Source organism: Staurois parvus, unplaced genomic scaffold (assembly GCF_062004578.1).
Source record: "Staurois parvus isolate SC_StPar_1 unplaced genomic scaffold, SC_StPar_1.0 ptg000371l, whole genome shotgun sequence".
NCBI classification, from domain to species: Eukaryota; Metazoa; Chordata; class Amphibia; order Anura; family Ranidae; genus Staurois; species Staurois parvus.
Genome location: NW_028318167.1, coordinates 6,411,723 through 6,427,356, shown reverse-complemented (window position 1 = coordinate 6,427,356; position 15,634 = coordinate 6,411,723). Strand labels below are relative to the sequence as shown.

The 15,634-nt window shown below is 40.5% G+C and overlaps 1 protein-coding gene across 4 annotated transcripts in view; it reads left to right on the top strand.

The window, feature by feature from the left end:
- PDE7A (phosphodiesterase 7A) overlaps positions 1-11,500 on the top strand; it is a 182,348-nt gene extending 170,848 nt beyond the window's left edge. For all 4 annotated transcript variants that reach the window (XM_089685335.1, XM_089685336.1, XM_089685337.1 and 1 more), the window contains 4 exons: positions 1,723-1,867; positions 5,500-5,596; positions 8,075-8,155; positions 9,470-11,500. In XM_089685335.1, coding sequence (XP_089541461.1) covers positions 1,723-1,867; positions 5,500-5,596; positions 8,075-8,155; positions 9,470-9,639 — 493 coding nt within the window. In that variant the 3' untranslated portion in view covers positions 9,640-11,500. The remainder of the gene's footprint in view (positions 1-1,722; positions 1,868-5,499; positions 5,597-8,074; positions 8,156-9,469) is intronic.
- The last annotated feature ends 4,134 nt before the right edge of the window (positions 11,501-15,634 follow it).

The following is a 15,634-nucleotide window of genomic DNA, read 5'->3' as shown; positions in this document are numbered from 1 at the left end:
ATACCTTTACTGGTCCCTGGTATTTTCCGTGGACAGGGAAATGACCATTGCCTTGGCCAAACTGTGAAGGCAGAGAAATTTGGGCCCTGGTAACAAACTGAAACTGAGGGACACAGTAGAAAAACTGAGATAGTGGGCATCTTATTGTGTCTGTAGGTGGGAAATTTATGGTGCAAAAAAAAAATATTATAGATTTATAAAATTGGAAGAAAAGAGGGATTTGATGGCAATTCAATAATACATTTGTGACACTTTTTTGGCAGTATGGTTGCCAATTTCACAATGTGTTTCTATGGCTGTAAAAATTCAAGAAGAAATTACTACCAGTTTGTAGATAAAACTGGATGCAATAAAGATCATGTCTATGTTCGCATACAGAGACCAGTTAGTGTTCAGTTTGGGCTGGGCTGTCTAGCGGTTAAGGAATTCGCTCATTGTCAATCAAAAGGGAGACAGACCTGCAGGGAAGCTAGTCTTTCAGAATTCTCATCATACTCTGTCCCCTCAGCAGTAAAACCTATTGGCTACCATGCCTATCTACATGGCAAGAGGAGTGGATGGACAGGGAGCTCACAGGGAGTGTTACTAAAATGAGATCAGGGTATCCGATATGGACACTCCAGCTTCTGTGCCAGCCTTCATGTGACAGATTAATATATTTTTTCCCTTCCTGTATGTGAATCTGTCATAAGGCTGGACAAAATTCAGAAAGAGAGTATACACTTTTTCATGTATTTCAGACCTTGTAAAGTTTGTAGTCTGGGGTTGAACATTAAACAATGCCATTTTTTCATGGACATTACCACCCTGTTTTATTTGGTTATGTGCGTGTGTTTCTAATTTGTGATGACTGTTATATGTACACTGCTCAAAAAAATTAAAGGTACACTTTTTATTAAGAGTATAGCATCAAGTCAATTTAAACTCCTGGGATATTGATCTGGTCAGTAAAGTAGCATAGGGGGTTGTTAATCAGTTTCAGCTGCTTTTGGTGTTAATGAAATTAATAGGTGCACTAGATGGGCAACAATGAGATGACCGCCAAAACAGGAATGATTTTACGGATGGAGGCCACTGACATTTTTATCCTTACTCATCTTTTCTGACTGTTTTTCACTAGTTTTGCATTTGGCTAGGGTCAGTGTCACTGCTGGTAGCATGAGGCGATACCTGGACCCTACAGAGGTTGCACAGGCAGTCTTAACTCCTCCAGGATGGCACATAAATACGTGCCACTGCCAGAAGGTTTGCTTTGTCTCCCAAGACAGTCTCAAGAACATGGAGGAGATTCCAGGAGACAGACAGATACTCTAGGAGAGCTGGACAGGGCCGTAGAAGGTCCTTAACCCATGAGCAGGACCGGTATCTGCTCCTTTGTGCAAGGAGGAACAGGATGAGCACTGCCAGAGCCCTACAAAATTACCTCCAGCAGGCCACTGATGTCAATGTCTCTGACCAAACAATCAGAAAAAGACTTCATGAGGGTGGCCTGAGGGCCCAACATCCTGTAGTGGGCCCTGTTCCCTGTCCAGCACAATAGAGCTCGATTGCCATTTGCCATTGAACACCAGAATCATCAGGTCCACCACTGGTGCCCTGTGCTTTTCACAGATGAGCGCGGTTTCACTCTGAGCACATGTGACAAACGTGAGAGGGTGAGTTTATATAATAATAATAATAAAAAAAAAAATTCAATGTTTCATTAGTTTTTTTGTTTTTCAGGCAACAAATGGAAAGCCAGTTGGGTTCCATCATTCTTGCTACAGACATTAGTCGGCAAAATGAATACCTGTCACAGTTCAGAACCCATCTAGATAAAGGTGACTTATGCCTGGACAATGCTGGTCATCGCCATTTCATCCTGCAGGTATTCATAAATTGTTTATATTAGTTCACCTTAAAGTTCCATTTATGTCATGGCTTGACAAATTTGCTTTGAATCTAAGAGCCAGCTAAAAAACTTAGGAGCCAGGTTTTTTTTTTTTTTTTAAGCAAAGCGTGGTTTGTCAGCTCCAGGCCAAAGCAACTTTTGGGCGACACGCTTCATGCAATTTGCTGCATGACAGTCATGGCAAAAATTGCACCACGTTTTAGGTGCCATTGAAAATGGTGGCACCTGAACCTGCATCAAGTGATCACAGCCATTCTGCCACAATACAAAAATGCCCAGCTGTGAATGGAACCACCCTGGTTCGCACATCTGCAGTTCTGGAGGCATATCCAAATTCACAGATTTGCACGACAGGCTAGATATTATATGTTCCTATTGAGGTGGTTCACACAGAATCGATCCACACACATTGTGTTTTGAGGGCCATTACAAAAAGGGTCCTGTGCCAGTTTGTAGCGGTGCGTTCCAGACTCACAAGTGATAAGTGGCAAGCGGAGATAAGTGTTCACATAGGATTGCTATTGAGAGGAGTTTTTGCATTGAAGACAATGGGAGTCATTTTTGCCTTGCAGTCAATGGGACACAATTTTTGCATTGAAGGCAGTGGGAGGTAGTGTGTGAACCCAGGCGCAAGGATGCAATTTCTAATAGCCATGGCCTGGGATTTGCCTTGGAAAAAAAAAAAGCTTAAGTGAAAAACCCAATTCACACAAATAGAAAGATACTGCAGCTAGGCAGCGGTAAGTGCACACTATGTGCTGCAGAGCTACTCATATATAAAACCTGCCCAAAATGTCTGTAAAAAGTATTCCCTGTTTTCTTCTCGATTTGATCCTTTGATAATGTATGATGGCAAATAAGGAACTCTATGCTATGTAGCTCTTGGAAAACAAATGTCTTAATCATACAGTACAGGACACAGGTTGAGTATTCATAATACAAAAATGGAAGCAGGGTATCCAGATCTGTCCAACCTTATTAAAACCTTGGTACCCAAACCCCACACCATGGGGCTAGTGTTAATGTTGCTACGGGCATTGGATCCTGTACGGTTGCTCACCTGTGTATACTTAAAATTCAATGCAATATTGCAATTTTGAGGCTTTCTGTACAGTTGAGAAGAGATGGCATTTCAGGCTTGTTTGATTGGCTCACTGAACTGGCCAGACGTTGGCTCTAAGATACAAGTTTGATTTTGGGCATTCCTCAAAAATGTCAGTTTTGGTGAGATTTTCCTAAACTGTTAATCACTTCTGAGGGAATGCAGACCCTGCCACTCTTTTCATTAGAACCCTGCAAGGGCATCAGCTGATCAAAAATGAAAAAAAAAAATCACTCCCATTCAGAATCAGTCCTATATAAGACATGATCTAACAAAAAGTGATTCTTTCAAACCAGAAACAGGTAGGACCCTGCAACAAAACTTTACACTCAACCATTCAGACCTTAGCCTCAGGAAAATGACCAGGAACACATCACATCAATGGTCACACACTTTGCTTTCATTTCTGGCTAGAGTCCTTATATTATACTCAGATGCTTGAATCTCAAACCCAGCCTTAACAATAGAGAAATCTTTCCTTCCTTATCATTGGAAAGTGAGAACACCAGATGCCAGTGTTTCAGGCTTGAGAGCAGTGTTCCAGTCCCTTGGTCATAAGTGGAAACAAAGCTCCCCATCAACATCCTGGAGCTGAGAGCAGTAAAGATGACTCTGCAGTACTAGACCCCTCCTTTAGCAAGGACACCATGCATGTGACTGCTATGTCCTACATCAGCCACCAAGGGGGCACCAGGAATCCTACAGCTTTGAAGGAAGCAAGTCAGACAGTCTTGCTGTCCAGCAATCTCTTCAGTCCACATCCCAGGAGCAGATAACTAGAAAGCGGATTACCTAGGCTGCCACTACCCAGACCAAGGGGAATGGAGCCCTTCAACATGATATGTCTGAGATGAAGGACCCTGTATGTGGAAGTCCTGGCCTCCCTATTCAACAAACGTCCTCTGTTTATGGCCAGGATCAAGGATCCTCTAGCACTGGCATTGGATCCCTTGATAATCCCCTGGTCTTAGTTTAGCCTAATCATGCCTTTCCTCCAGTGTGAGGTGTACCTCGTCTGTTCCACAAAATAAATCAAGAGCAAACAAAAGATTCTCATTGCACCAAACTGGCGAAGAGAAGAACCTGGTGTGCAGACATACTTGGGCTACTAGGAGATGACCCTTGGCCTCTCCCCAAAACATTGTCTCAGGGGGCCCTCTATTCTCAATCACTGGCTTTAAAGGCATGGCTGTTGAATCCCAAGTCTTAAGACACATAGGAGTCTTGGAATCTGGCAACTGCCAGAAGGAAGTTCTTCTATTATAGTACCTGGAAATCCTTCTTTGCATGGTGTGAACACAGGCACTTCAGTCCTAGAGATTACTCTTCCTTGTCAAAACCTTTATTCATGTTGTGTCTCAGATCAGGCTCTCCTACAGCACCATGTGGTTCCTTAGGATTTCCAATGGTTTGTCTGCCCTACAGAAATCATCCTTAGAGCCCATCAGGTATATCCCCTCTTCTGCAAAGTGGCTTTTTTTTGGTTGCCACCACGCCTATCAGACTTGTCTCTGAGTAACGATTTATTTACAAGAGAGCCGCCAGCTAATTTTTCACAATGAAAAGGTGATCCTACATGTAAGGCCATCATTCCTTCCTAAGGTGGCACCAGTTTTTCATGTCAGTGAAGTCATAGTTCTTCCATATTTGTGCTCTTCCCCAGGAAATTGCTCTTCATTGCCTAGACTTAGTCAGAGCCATCAGTCTACCTCATTGCAAAACCGCTTCTATCAGAAAAATGGACTGCCTATTTGTCTTATCTCCCTGCATCCAAGTCCATCATCATTCAATGGATAACGCAAATAATTGTTTGAGCTTGCACTCTAAAAGAAAAAACTCTTCTTGTGCTTTTCCTTGCCTGCTCCACCAGGTCGGTGGGTGTATTCCAGCACCAAGTCTCTGTGACCCAACTTTGTAAGGCTGCCACCTGGTCCTCTGTTCATACCTTTTCAAATTTTTACCAGGTGAAAGCCCAATTTTCTGCAGATGTAGCTTTTGGCCACAAGATTCTTGCAGTAACTGTGAAGATGGATCTGTTGACCTGTGTTTGTGTTGGGTCTGTTGGCACAGTTCTCTTTGCCTGACCTTCTCATTCTTTGCTTGGGAGGGTCCCAGGGTCTGTGTCTCAGCCTGTGGCCTGTATTGTACAATTAAAAATTTTGATTTGTCTGTAAATTCCATATCTTGGAACCGAACACAGGCCACCCAACCTTCTGTTGCCTGGTTACTCTGCATTGCTTGCTACAAAACAGAGAACTAGCAGGTTATAGTTGGGGCACTCAGGAACATGTCCTCATAAGCTTTGCCAGTGTCCAGTCACTTGAAAGTGTATATATATATATATATATATATATATAATACGAGGTCTGTGAATACTCAGCCTGTGTCCTTTACTGTTCTCCCAAGATATGGAATTTACAAGTAGGTCGAAATTCCACTTTAATTTGAAAAGGTTGAGCCTTTTGTAATGCTTACATGTTATCAGCTTTGTGTCCTGACTTGACAGATGGCTTTGAAGTGTGCAGACATCTGTAACCCTTGCCGGACCTGGGAACTGAGCAAGCAGTGGAGTGAGAAAGTGACTGAAGAATTCTTCTACCAAGGTAAGTAAAGCATATTTAAATTGTAATGTGAGAACCAATGTGCTGCAATAAACCCTGTGTATGTAACAAATTTACATGACTTCCTTAAAATCCAAGGAAAAAAACAAACAAACGGGTGAATAAGCACTCATACATAAACACAAAACACTGTCAATACACAAAATGATTAGGAGACAAGTGTGATGTGCTAAACCCACCTCATAAAATCAATAGCTTGCATGCATGTGAATGTGCAAATGCATAAAGTAATCAATAAATGTTATTGCCAAAAACAATTTACATGTATGAGAATAGACAATAACGATCACACTGTGTCTCAAACAGAGTTCTAAAGTGCAATAAACAAATGACATTCAGTTGTAAAGAATCAGGTGACACTTATAACAGGTATCTCACAATCAATCACGCCCTAACTCTACCCAACATGTTTCATCATACATAACATCATTAGGGGCATGGACACAAGTTGAACACCATGCCCCTGATGACATTGCATATAATGAAATGCTTCAAACTGAATTAGGACTGATGTCACCATGTATATTTGGCCATCCTTCCTGAGTTTTCCAGTCAGCATCCTCAGTTTTATATATCTGCTATTACTTCAGATATGTGGTTTAAACCCCTTGTTTTAAAATCATTGGTACTGTTGGTCTTTCACTATTGTGAGTGCTTTGTGTTTTTATTCTCCCTGTATTGAATTCATGTCCCATTACCGGTGGAGATGAGATTGGAAGACCCTTAAGCAGGGTATATAGGCATATTTTTCTTCTTTTTTTTTTTCGTTCACCAGAAAAAGACTCAACAGCTCCCCGCATCCATAAAAGCTATGTGGATGCACTATTGTATTCTGACGGCCAATGACTACATGTGCAGATGGAATGCTAGTTTACCAGCAGGACCGTTCAACAGAAGCCGGTCATTAAATCTGCTTCTGTTGAACAGAGAGATGCAAACACGTACCAAAATTAGTCTGGTTACTGCTGGTCCAGCTGAATTTCAATACGTGTATACTCCGCTTTATACCTGACCTGTGAATGGTTGCATTGTTATAGTCTATGTGATCGTGCAGTATATGGACTTTTAGATATATACTGTAATTGTCATTTGATTTCTGTATACTGATTTTAACGAAGGATCACTTTATCTATGCACTTTGAGTTATGATTTGAGATATGCGATTGTTTAGTACAGATGCTGTTTTTCTACTTCCAGTTATAGGTTGAAAACACTGTTCCTTTTGAAGTGAAATCGAACAGCAAGTTTGTCACCCTGTTGACAGGGTAGACTTAGATGGACACGTAATAATAATTGTTCAAACAAGTGTACTTAAGAGTACATGTGTGTGAAGGGCCGTGTTTGCCCTCCTGGGATGTACAGGTGTTCCATGCATCCATGTGCAGGCAGTCACATTCGTGTCTATTGAGACAAAGCCACTGGTCCCAATTTGATAGCCATACAGATGCTTGTCCCTGAATGCAGAGAGTGTGCGTTTTGAGGATACGCACCTGTATGGCTGTCAAATACGACTCTTGTAAGCACCTGCAGTGTATGTGGTTTGTCCCAGTTCTGTAACTGCCAAATGTAATAGATGGCTTGGCCTGTTTCAGATTAAATGTCATTTTTATTTTGTTCATAGTTGCATTAAAAAAGCCAATGCCCAGTGGACATTTGTAATAATTCCTGAAAGGTTAGACTGCACTATTTTACATATTCAAGTGTAGAGACTTGGATTACTAGAGTATACTGTATATATGTAATTTACTATATTCCTTTTGTCAGCGTTTATTAGCAATACTTTCCTCTGCTCTAGTATTACAAGTCTTCTCTGCTTCCTTTTCCTTGTCACACATTATGTGCACTGAGACATTACTTTAACCAGCATCACCTTTCCTAATTGTACTTGTAATTGCACTATCCTTTTGGCATGACCGTCATATGAATGACCATTATTTGCAAATATGTAAACAGAAGTGTTAACAGAAAAAGCAGCTGAAGAATAGATAAGGGGAGAAGCGAAGAATTGAGTTTACTAGGGTTAACTAAGCATTAATAAGTGGCTAAATAGGAATACGTTTTATTTAAAAAGCCTTTTTTTTATTAGGTGATATCATATGCAGATCAAAGTTCTACATATGAATGGAATAGTAAATGCAATGAAACAATACATTGCACTTATTCAGTGACTCTTGCAGGCTATCTGTAAGTTTTGGGGGTTTTTTTTGTATAGTGGTGACTGTATCTTGATAGCTGCTCTTGCTGTGTAATACAAAGAAATTTCCAGCTTTAATTGCTGGTAATAGTGGGGGCAGGGGAGGGGGGAGGAGCAAAAAATACTTTCTAGAAACTTTCAATGCAAGAAAAATATCATACAAATATCATAAAAATCTTCAACAAATTCCTCTAGTGATCAAACACCATAGAGCGAAATTTGTAGTGTGTGCTGAAAATGGACTAATTAACATATCTGTTTGTTAGGGGATGTGGAAAGAAAATGCAACTTGGACATCAGTCCGCTGTGTGACAGGAACACATCTAACATAGCCAACATCCAGATCGGTAAGAAGCACCAAGTGTGGTAGCAAGTAACTTTTATACGTTTGTTGTACATGGTTGCAGGATCAGTATATTGAAAACCGGATTTGATTATTTTATTATGTAGCTCTGCAAGGTAATTCTTAACACATGAGTAGCATGAACCTCCATATAAATAACTGGGAAAGATCTTTACAGGATCCGAACAATTCTTTGGCTAAAGCAAATTCACAACTTTATGCTAAGCATTACCGTACTCCCAACCTAGCTGGATTCTGTGTAGGAAAATAAGCATTCAACACTGGTGCATTAGCAGCACTAGATTATATATCCACAAGTGTAAATTACTCAAATCCTTTCCCTTGTAGAATTGTAATAACTAAAGGTTAGTGCAAACATTTTTTTCATTAGAACATTGCTAATGCTTGCTTATGAAACTCACATTTTACCCGTTTAGGTGAATGGGCTGCTGTGCCTGCACAGATGTGAACCAGTCCTTACTAAGCGAAAAAAGAGAAAAAAAAAAAAAGACACATCAACTTCAGTACAATCAGCCTGCCCACAGATGGACCAAAATTCATCCGGTTCCTGCTGAATCAGCCAAATTTTGATCAGTCTATGGCCGGCTGAATTCTGTAATTTTTATTTCTTTACCCTACGCACCTAAGTAAGAGTTTGTATTTGTTAACAATGTTCTGCACAAAAAAAAGTTGGGTAGTAACCTATAGGGGTTTCAGAGGGATATATCAAGTCTGACCAAAACATCAGAAATTAGATTTTTTTCATTAATTGAACTTTAATCTTAAAGTGATACTAAACCTGAAAGCTTTTTTTTTTATCTTACCGCATTGCTTGCATTAAGGTAAAAAACATTTTTAGTTTCCCTGTGGGAAGAGGAAGAGAGAGGAGAAAAGATCAGCACTGTGCATGGCTGCATCTCTTCTCCCCCCGCTTCCTCTTCACACAGGGACTCGAACAGCAGCAGAAGCCATTGGCTCTTGCTTCTTTCAATCAAATGCGGTAAAGAGGAAGTGGGGGCAGGGTTAAGTCCTGCTGTGTGTGTCTATGAAGCGCGGCTCCGTAGTAACACAGGCCAGGAGTGAGCAAGCAGTGTGTCCCCTAGCAAACGGCTTGGTATGGGGACACACAAAGAAGAGAAGCCAGGATTGCCGGCAGGGGACCTAAGAGGAGGAGGATCGGGCCACTTTATGCAATACCACTGCACAGAGCAGGTGAGTATAGCATGTTTGTTATTTTAATTAAAAAAAAATCTGCTTTTAGTAACACTTTAAATAATTTGTCCTCTTTTTCTTTGTTTGTCTCTTCTTTGTTGCGAAGGTTTTATCACCTATTTGGTGGAACCATTGTTTGTGGAGTGGGCCAGGTTCAGTAACACCAGGCTGTCACAGACCATGCTAGGCCACGTCGGACTAAATAAAGCCAGCTGGAAAGGAATGCTGCAGGAACGGTCTAGTAGTGAAGAAGCTGATCCTGCTTTTGATGACTGACCTATTTTTTGTTTTACCTCAGGAAGATTGTGCACCATGAACCTAGAGCATGTATTACAGCAGGTTTTTTTTTTTGGTGGATTTATCAGAGAGACGAAAAAGGTCTTGGTGAGAAAGCAATTGAGCCTGATTGCCAAGGTTACACATTAAGAAAAATAATGCCAGCATTATTTATCTCCAAGTTTTCCTTAAACGTTCTTCTTTTTTCTTTTGGCCCCATCCACAAGAAGACCTGAACATAGAGCAATATGCACATACCTCAGTTGGCTTTTGTATCAAAGCTTGAATATGCAAAGCACAGCAATGACTGAAAACTGCAGGAAGATTCTTATTTATGTGCCACAGGTCCCTACACTCCCCCCCCCTCCCCCCCATTTTGTTTGGTTTTTTTTTTAGGTGACGTTAAAGGGAAACGGTTTTCTTAGAAATGGAAGAAACCTTTTGTCAGCACCTGGTGGGATCTTGCCAGAATCTAATGACTGATCTTCTACCTTCCACTTTGTGTTGAATTCTCACTTGGAAATGTGAAGTGCCCGCACTGCTTTGCTGCCTTGGCAAGGAATGCTGTTTACAAATACACTGAAAATACTGACTGAAAACTTGCCTTGACGCATGGTTGTGAAGGAACCACTAACTGGATTTTTTTTGTATGATTATTTAAGAGAACAAATTTGGACTGCAATCCTCCCTTACCCTTGACACACCACCAACTTCATTTTCTTTACCACAGACCTCTACACCCCCATTTTGCAATATTTCTGTAAGCATACAGCCAGGCTTCAATCCAGAAGTAGTTGGAATTCAGCTTTTTTTGTTCTTTTTTACTAATTTAACAGCAGAGTACAAGGAGTGTATCCTGGCTGTTTGGCAGAGCTACAGTGAAATGCATTGCATGCTATTTTTTCCTTTTTCCACTACTGAACACTTGAACTGCACATAAAAGGTGAAATTAATGTAAACACCATATTCAGCTCAGGGTATTTGCCAATCTGAAATAAAGAGGGAAGGGAATTGTCGTTCGGACAAGGGTACAAATGCCTTTTTTGCTGCAGTGTGCCTGTGTGTTTGAGTGCTGAGAGGGGCTGTATTGTGTGTGTATGCGTAGTGTGCATGCGATCAGTTTTGTGTCTCTCCCATGGGTTTGGAATCTTCCTCACAAAAGCTTTTGCCTGAACGCCAACTCCCATAATTTTTAAAAGTCTTATAGATGGTGGGAGTTGTAGGTTCAGCTCAGCTGCTGTGTTGACTCTGCCACCCGTGGTCTACGTTTTGGTTCAGTCATCATCGCTGTACGATGAGTGAACTGTAACAAATTGCTAAAATGCCTTAATCTATGCACAAAGCTAAGTGACCAAACGTGGTGTTTTTTTTTTTTTTTTTCTTCTTCTTCTTCTTGATATGTGCATTTATTTTTGTTCCTTGTTTTGTTTTTGTTTTGATTTTTTTTTGTTCACTGTTCTGTTTTTTATTTTTTATTTTTTGGGTTTTTTTTTAAGTGAAATACAGTTCTGTGGGATTTTGTTGTACGATGAGTTGTTTTTAGGACCAGTGGCAGGACTAATTTTAAACTTAAAACATTCCATTATTTTGTAATTTGTTTTAAGTATAGTGAGCACAACTGTTATGTAGATTTAAAAAGGAAAAAAATGGTGCTTTTTTAGCTAATTTGTAATTTCTTTGGTATTGCTGTTAAAGACTGTTTATCATCTGTTTACAGTTTGTTGCAACAGACATTTTTTGGGGGGGTGGGGGGAGACTGCTTGAGCGTGAAGCCATTTGTACACGGCTTTGCCACACTCATTTTAATACGTGCCTGTTGCTGTTCGGTTTTGATGAATAAAAATAAATTGAAAAAAATCAATTTTGTGTTGCTTTTGAAAATAAATGGCTGCTATTCCTTAGATATGAGAGTGCATTAAAGCGGAGCTATACTCACCTCGTCTCCAGCGGTTTTAAGTGCTAGGTGGGGATTACGTCACTCCCGTGCATGCGCAGGTGTTCAGTCAGATTCAGCATTGCCGAATTTGTACAATAAGCTGCACATGCTTGGTCTTACTGTACAAAGGCAAACAGGCAGGTAAGTAACTTTAATTTAGAAGAGACAAAGCATGTCTCTTCTGCATTACAATTCCTGCCTGCTCACCCATGTTTAACTTTGATCTAAAGTTCCACTTTAATATTGAAAGACCATAAAGTTTGCTGCCCACCAGATCAACTTTTGGCAAAAAGTACACTTTTGGGTTCTGCAAACAGATTCACAAACTGAAAAAAGAAGAAAGAAATTAGCTAAGACACAAATAAACTATATACAGCAACAAGCACTATACCCAAATACACAGTACTCAAGAATGATCTTCAAAAAAGTACAGCGCTAAAAATTATTCAATAGTTCTACATCTACCAATAGAAAGTGAAATTATAAATATATACATATAATTTATATACGTTATTTTACATGATATTTATTCTTATCTTTTAAATTGTGCAAGTAAAACTACTTTAAATGGTATAAGTATGGGTATTTATTTTTTTTTTCTTTTCCCCCTTATACTTACCTAGGTGGATGAAGCATCGGTCCGATGCTTCATCTGTCCCCCGCCGGCTCTAAGGGTGAGAACTCAGCGATCACATGATAGCTGGTTGCTGAGTTCTCCTCTCCGCTCTGATCAGAGTGTGGGACTGTCAGTCACCGCTGTCTTCTCAGATCTCACTGGAGCACTGGGCTGTGGAAGGGGTGGGAGCCGCTTGCTCAGGCTCTCAGCGCTTCGCTGAGAGACTGAGCTAGGTGCCGCTCTAGATTCTGGGGTGGATCCAAACTGTAAAGTCGGCATCTTTCCCCAGAGTGACGTCAGCTGACTGTCAGCTGAAAACGGGTCACAGGAGTGCAGAATAAACTGCACTTCTGTAATCCACATGAAAAATACGTCCGAAAGAGCTTTGGCTGTACTTCTCCTTTTAATTGTGGTGGGACTGGATCACATTTTATACATATACGTGTATAATTTATTATTTCACTTTTTATTGGTAGATATAGAACTATTGAATAATTTTTAGCGCTACACTTTTTTGAATATAAGGAAGATTTCCAAGCAAGGGTGATGTCATGTTTGCATTAAAGCAGAATACCTATATAAACAAAAGGCCTATTAAAAGGTAACTTAAAACCAGCTACAAAAAGCAACTGACAGGCTGGTTGTACCAAAGTTGATAAATTGACTTGAATACAACCAGCCTGACCAAAGTTGGATCTAAATTCAGCCTGTTTCTGCTGAACCAGATGCATTTTGATCCATCTATGGCCAGCTTTAGTGGAAAAATAGTGTAGGTAGATCCTAAAAATTTACTTGTATTTTCTTGCTTTTGACCCTTCATATATTATTGAAATAATTTCATCTGTTTGATAAGTGCGAAAAAAAAAAAAACCTGTTGATCTGGCCTCAAATCTTCTGAGCTGATGACTGTGTTTTCTGCTTGTACTGCACAGGTACATTGCCCCTAGCTATCTCTGTGGACTACATAACACCATATAAAAGGAGAGGTAATCTCTACTACTATTCCCATTGACCTATTGATGTTGCACAGTGAACATTGTCACCTTGGGTAAAGAACATGAAGGCCTTTAGAAAAATAAACGGAAAAATTGGGAGGAAAAAATTAAAACCGTTTTTTTCCCCCCAAATGCTTCTATAAGGAAAAAGGGTGGGATACGTTGTGTGTGTGTGTGTATATATATATATATATATATATATATATATATATATGTATGTATACACACACAGTGAAGGAAATAAGTATTTGATTCCCTGCTGATTTTGAATGTTTGCCCACTCACAAAGAAATGATCAGTCTAAAAATCTTATTTATTTAGGACTTATTAAAATTATTTAGGACTTGGTGGCAAATCCCTTGTTGGCAATCAAAGAGGTTAGACGTTTCCTGTAGTTGGTCACCAGGTTTGCACACATCTCAGGAGGAATTTTAGCCCACTTCTCTTGGCAGATCCTCTCCAAATCATTAAGGTTTGGTGGCTGACGTTTGGCAACTCGAACTTTCAGCTCCCTCCACAGATTTTCAGTCGGATTAAGGTCTGGAGACTGGCTAGGCCACTCCAGGACCTTAATGTGCTTCTTCTTGAGCCACTCCTTTGTTGCCTTGGCCATGTGTTTTGGGTTATTGTCATGCTGGAATACCCATCCATGACCCATTTTCAATGGCCTGGCTGAGGGAAGAAGGTTCTCTCCCAAGATTTGACGGTACATTGCCCCACCCATCGTCCCTTTGATGCAATGCAGTTGTCCTGTCCCCTTAGCAGAAAAACACCCCCAAAGCAGAATGTTTCCACCATCATGTTTGACAGTTGGGATGGTGTTCTTGGGGTTACAGGCAGCATTCCTCCTCCTGCAAACACAGCGAGTTGAGTTGATGCCAAAGAGCTTGATTTTGGTCTCATCTGACCATAACACTTTCAACTAGTCCTCTACATCATTCAGATGTTCAGTGCCAAACTTCAGACGGGCCTGGACATGTACTTTCTTGAGCAGAGGGACCTTGCGGGAACTGCAAGATTTCAATCCTTGTCGGCGTAGTGTGTTGCCAATTGTTTTCTTGGTGACTGTGGTCCCAGCTGCCTGGAGATCGACAAGATCCTCATGTGTAGTTCTGGGATGATTCCTCACTGTTCTCATAATCATTGACACTCCACAAGGTGAGATCTTGCATGGTGCACCAAACCTAGGGAGACTGACAGTTGTTTTGTTCCATTTGCAAATTATTGCACCAGCTGTTGTCACCTTCTCACCAAGCTGCTTGGCGATAATTTTGCAGCCCAGTCCAGCCTTGTGTAGGTCTACAATCTTGTCCCTGACATCCTTGGACAGTTCTTTGGTCTTTGTCATGGTGGAGAGTTTGGAATCTGATTGTTTGATTGCTCCTGTGGACAGGTGTCTTTTATACAGGTAAGAAAATTGGATTAGCAGCACTCCCTTTAAGAGATTGCTTCTAATCTCAGCTTGTTTACCTGTATGAAAGACACCTGGTAGCAAGAAATCCTGCTGAATGCTAGAGGATCAAATACTTATTTCCCTCATGAACATGCAAAACAGCGCAAAATTTGTTGGACATGCATTTCTTTTGAATTTTTTGTTGCTATTCTGTCTCTGTGTTACAATACACCTACCATTCGATTTTTATCATTTCATTGCGAGTGGGCAAACATTCAAAACCAGCAGGGGATCAAATACTTATTTCCTTCACTGTATATATAATATTTTGACATGGTAGTTAAACTATTTAACATCAAGACCTTATTTAAAAATTTATGAGATTATGTAAAATCCAAATTATTGCAAGTTCTCTCAGCTGAAGACAAGCAAATCCTGGAATACAATTAAGTAACACTGTACTTCTCAATGCAGTTCTCAAACAGAAATATGCATATCAGCCACTAGGGGGCACTGCAGGGGAAAGGTTCTAGTTTAGTTTGGTTGTAGGCTCCATCCTGTACAGTTGGCTGATTCTTGGGATACAGTAGATGATAGGACAGAAACTATCAGGCCTTAATTGATAAGTAAGAAGGTGAATTTGTCTGACAAATTAGTTTATCTTTATAACATTTAAATGATTCCTATTAACCACTTCAACACCAGATTATTTTACACCATTCCTGCCTAGGCCAATTTTCAGCTTTCACTACTGTCAAACTTTGACAATTACTCAGTCATTCATCACTGCACCCAAACAAAATTTTTATCCTTCTTTAACCGCCTTCCGCCCGCCATATAGTAAAATGACAGACACAAGGCGGTTCTTTTGTTCTGGGAGGACGTCATATGACGTCCTCCCATTCTAACCGCACATGTGGATCACCAATCGACAGAGCCGAAGATGTCGGCTCGGTCATGTGATCAGCTGTGTCCAATCACAGCTGATTGCATGTAAATAGGGAAATGCCGGTTATCAGCATTTCTCTCCTCACGAGCTGTCATGCTGACAGCTC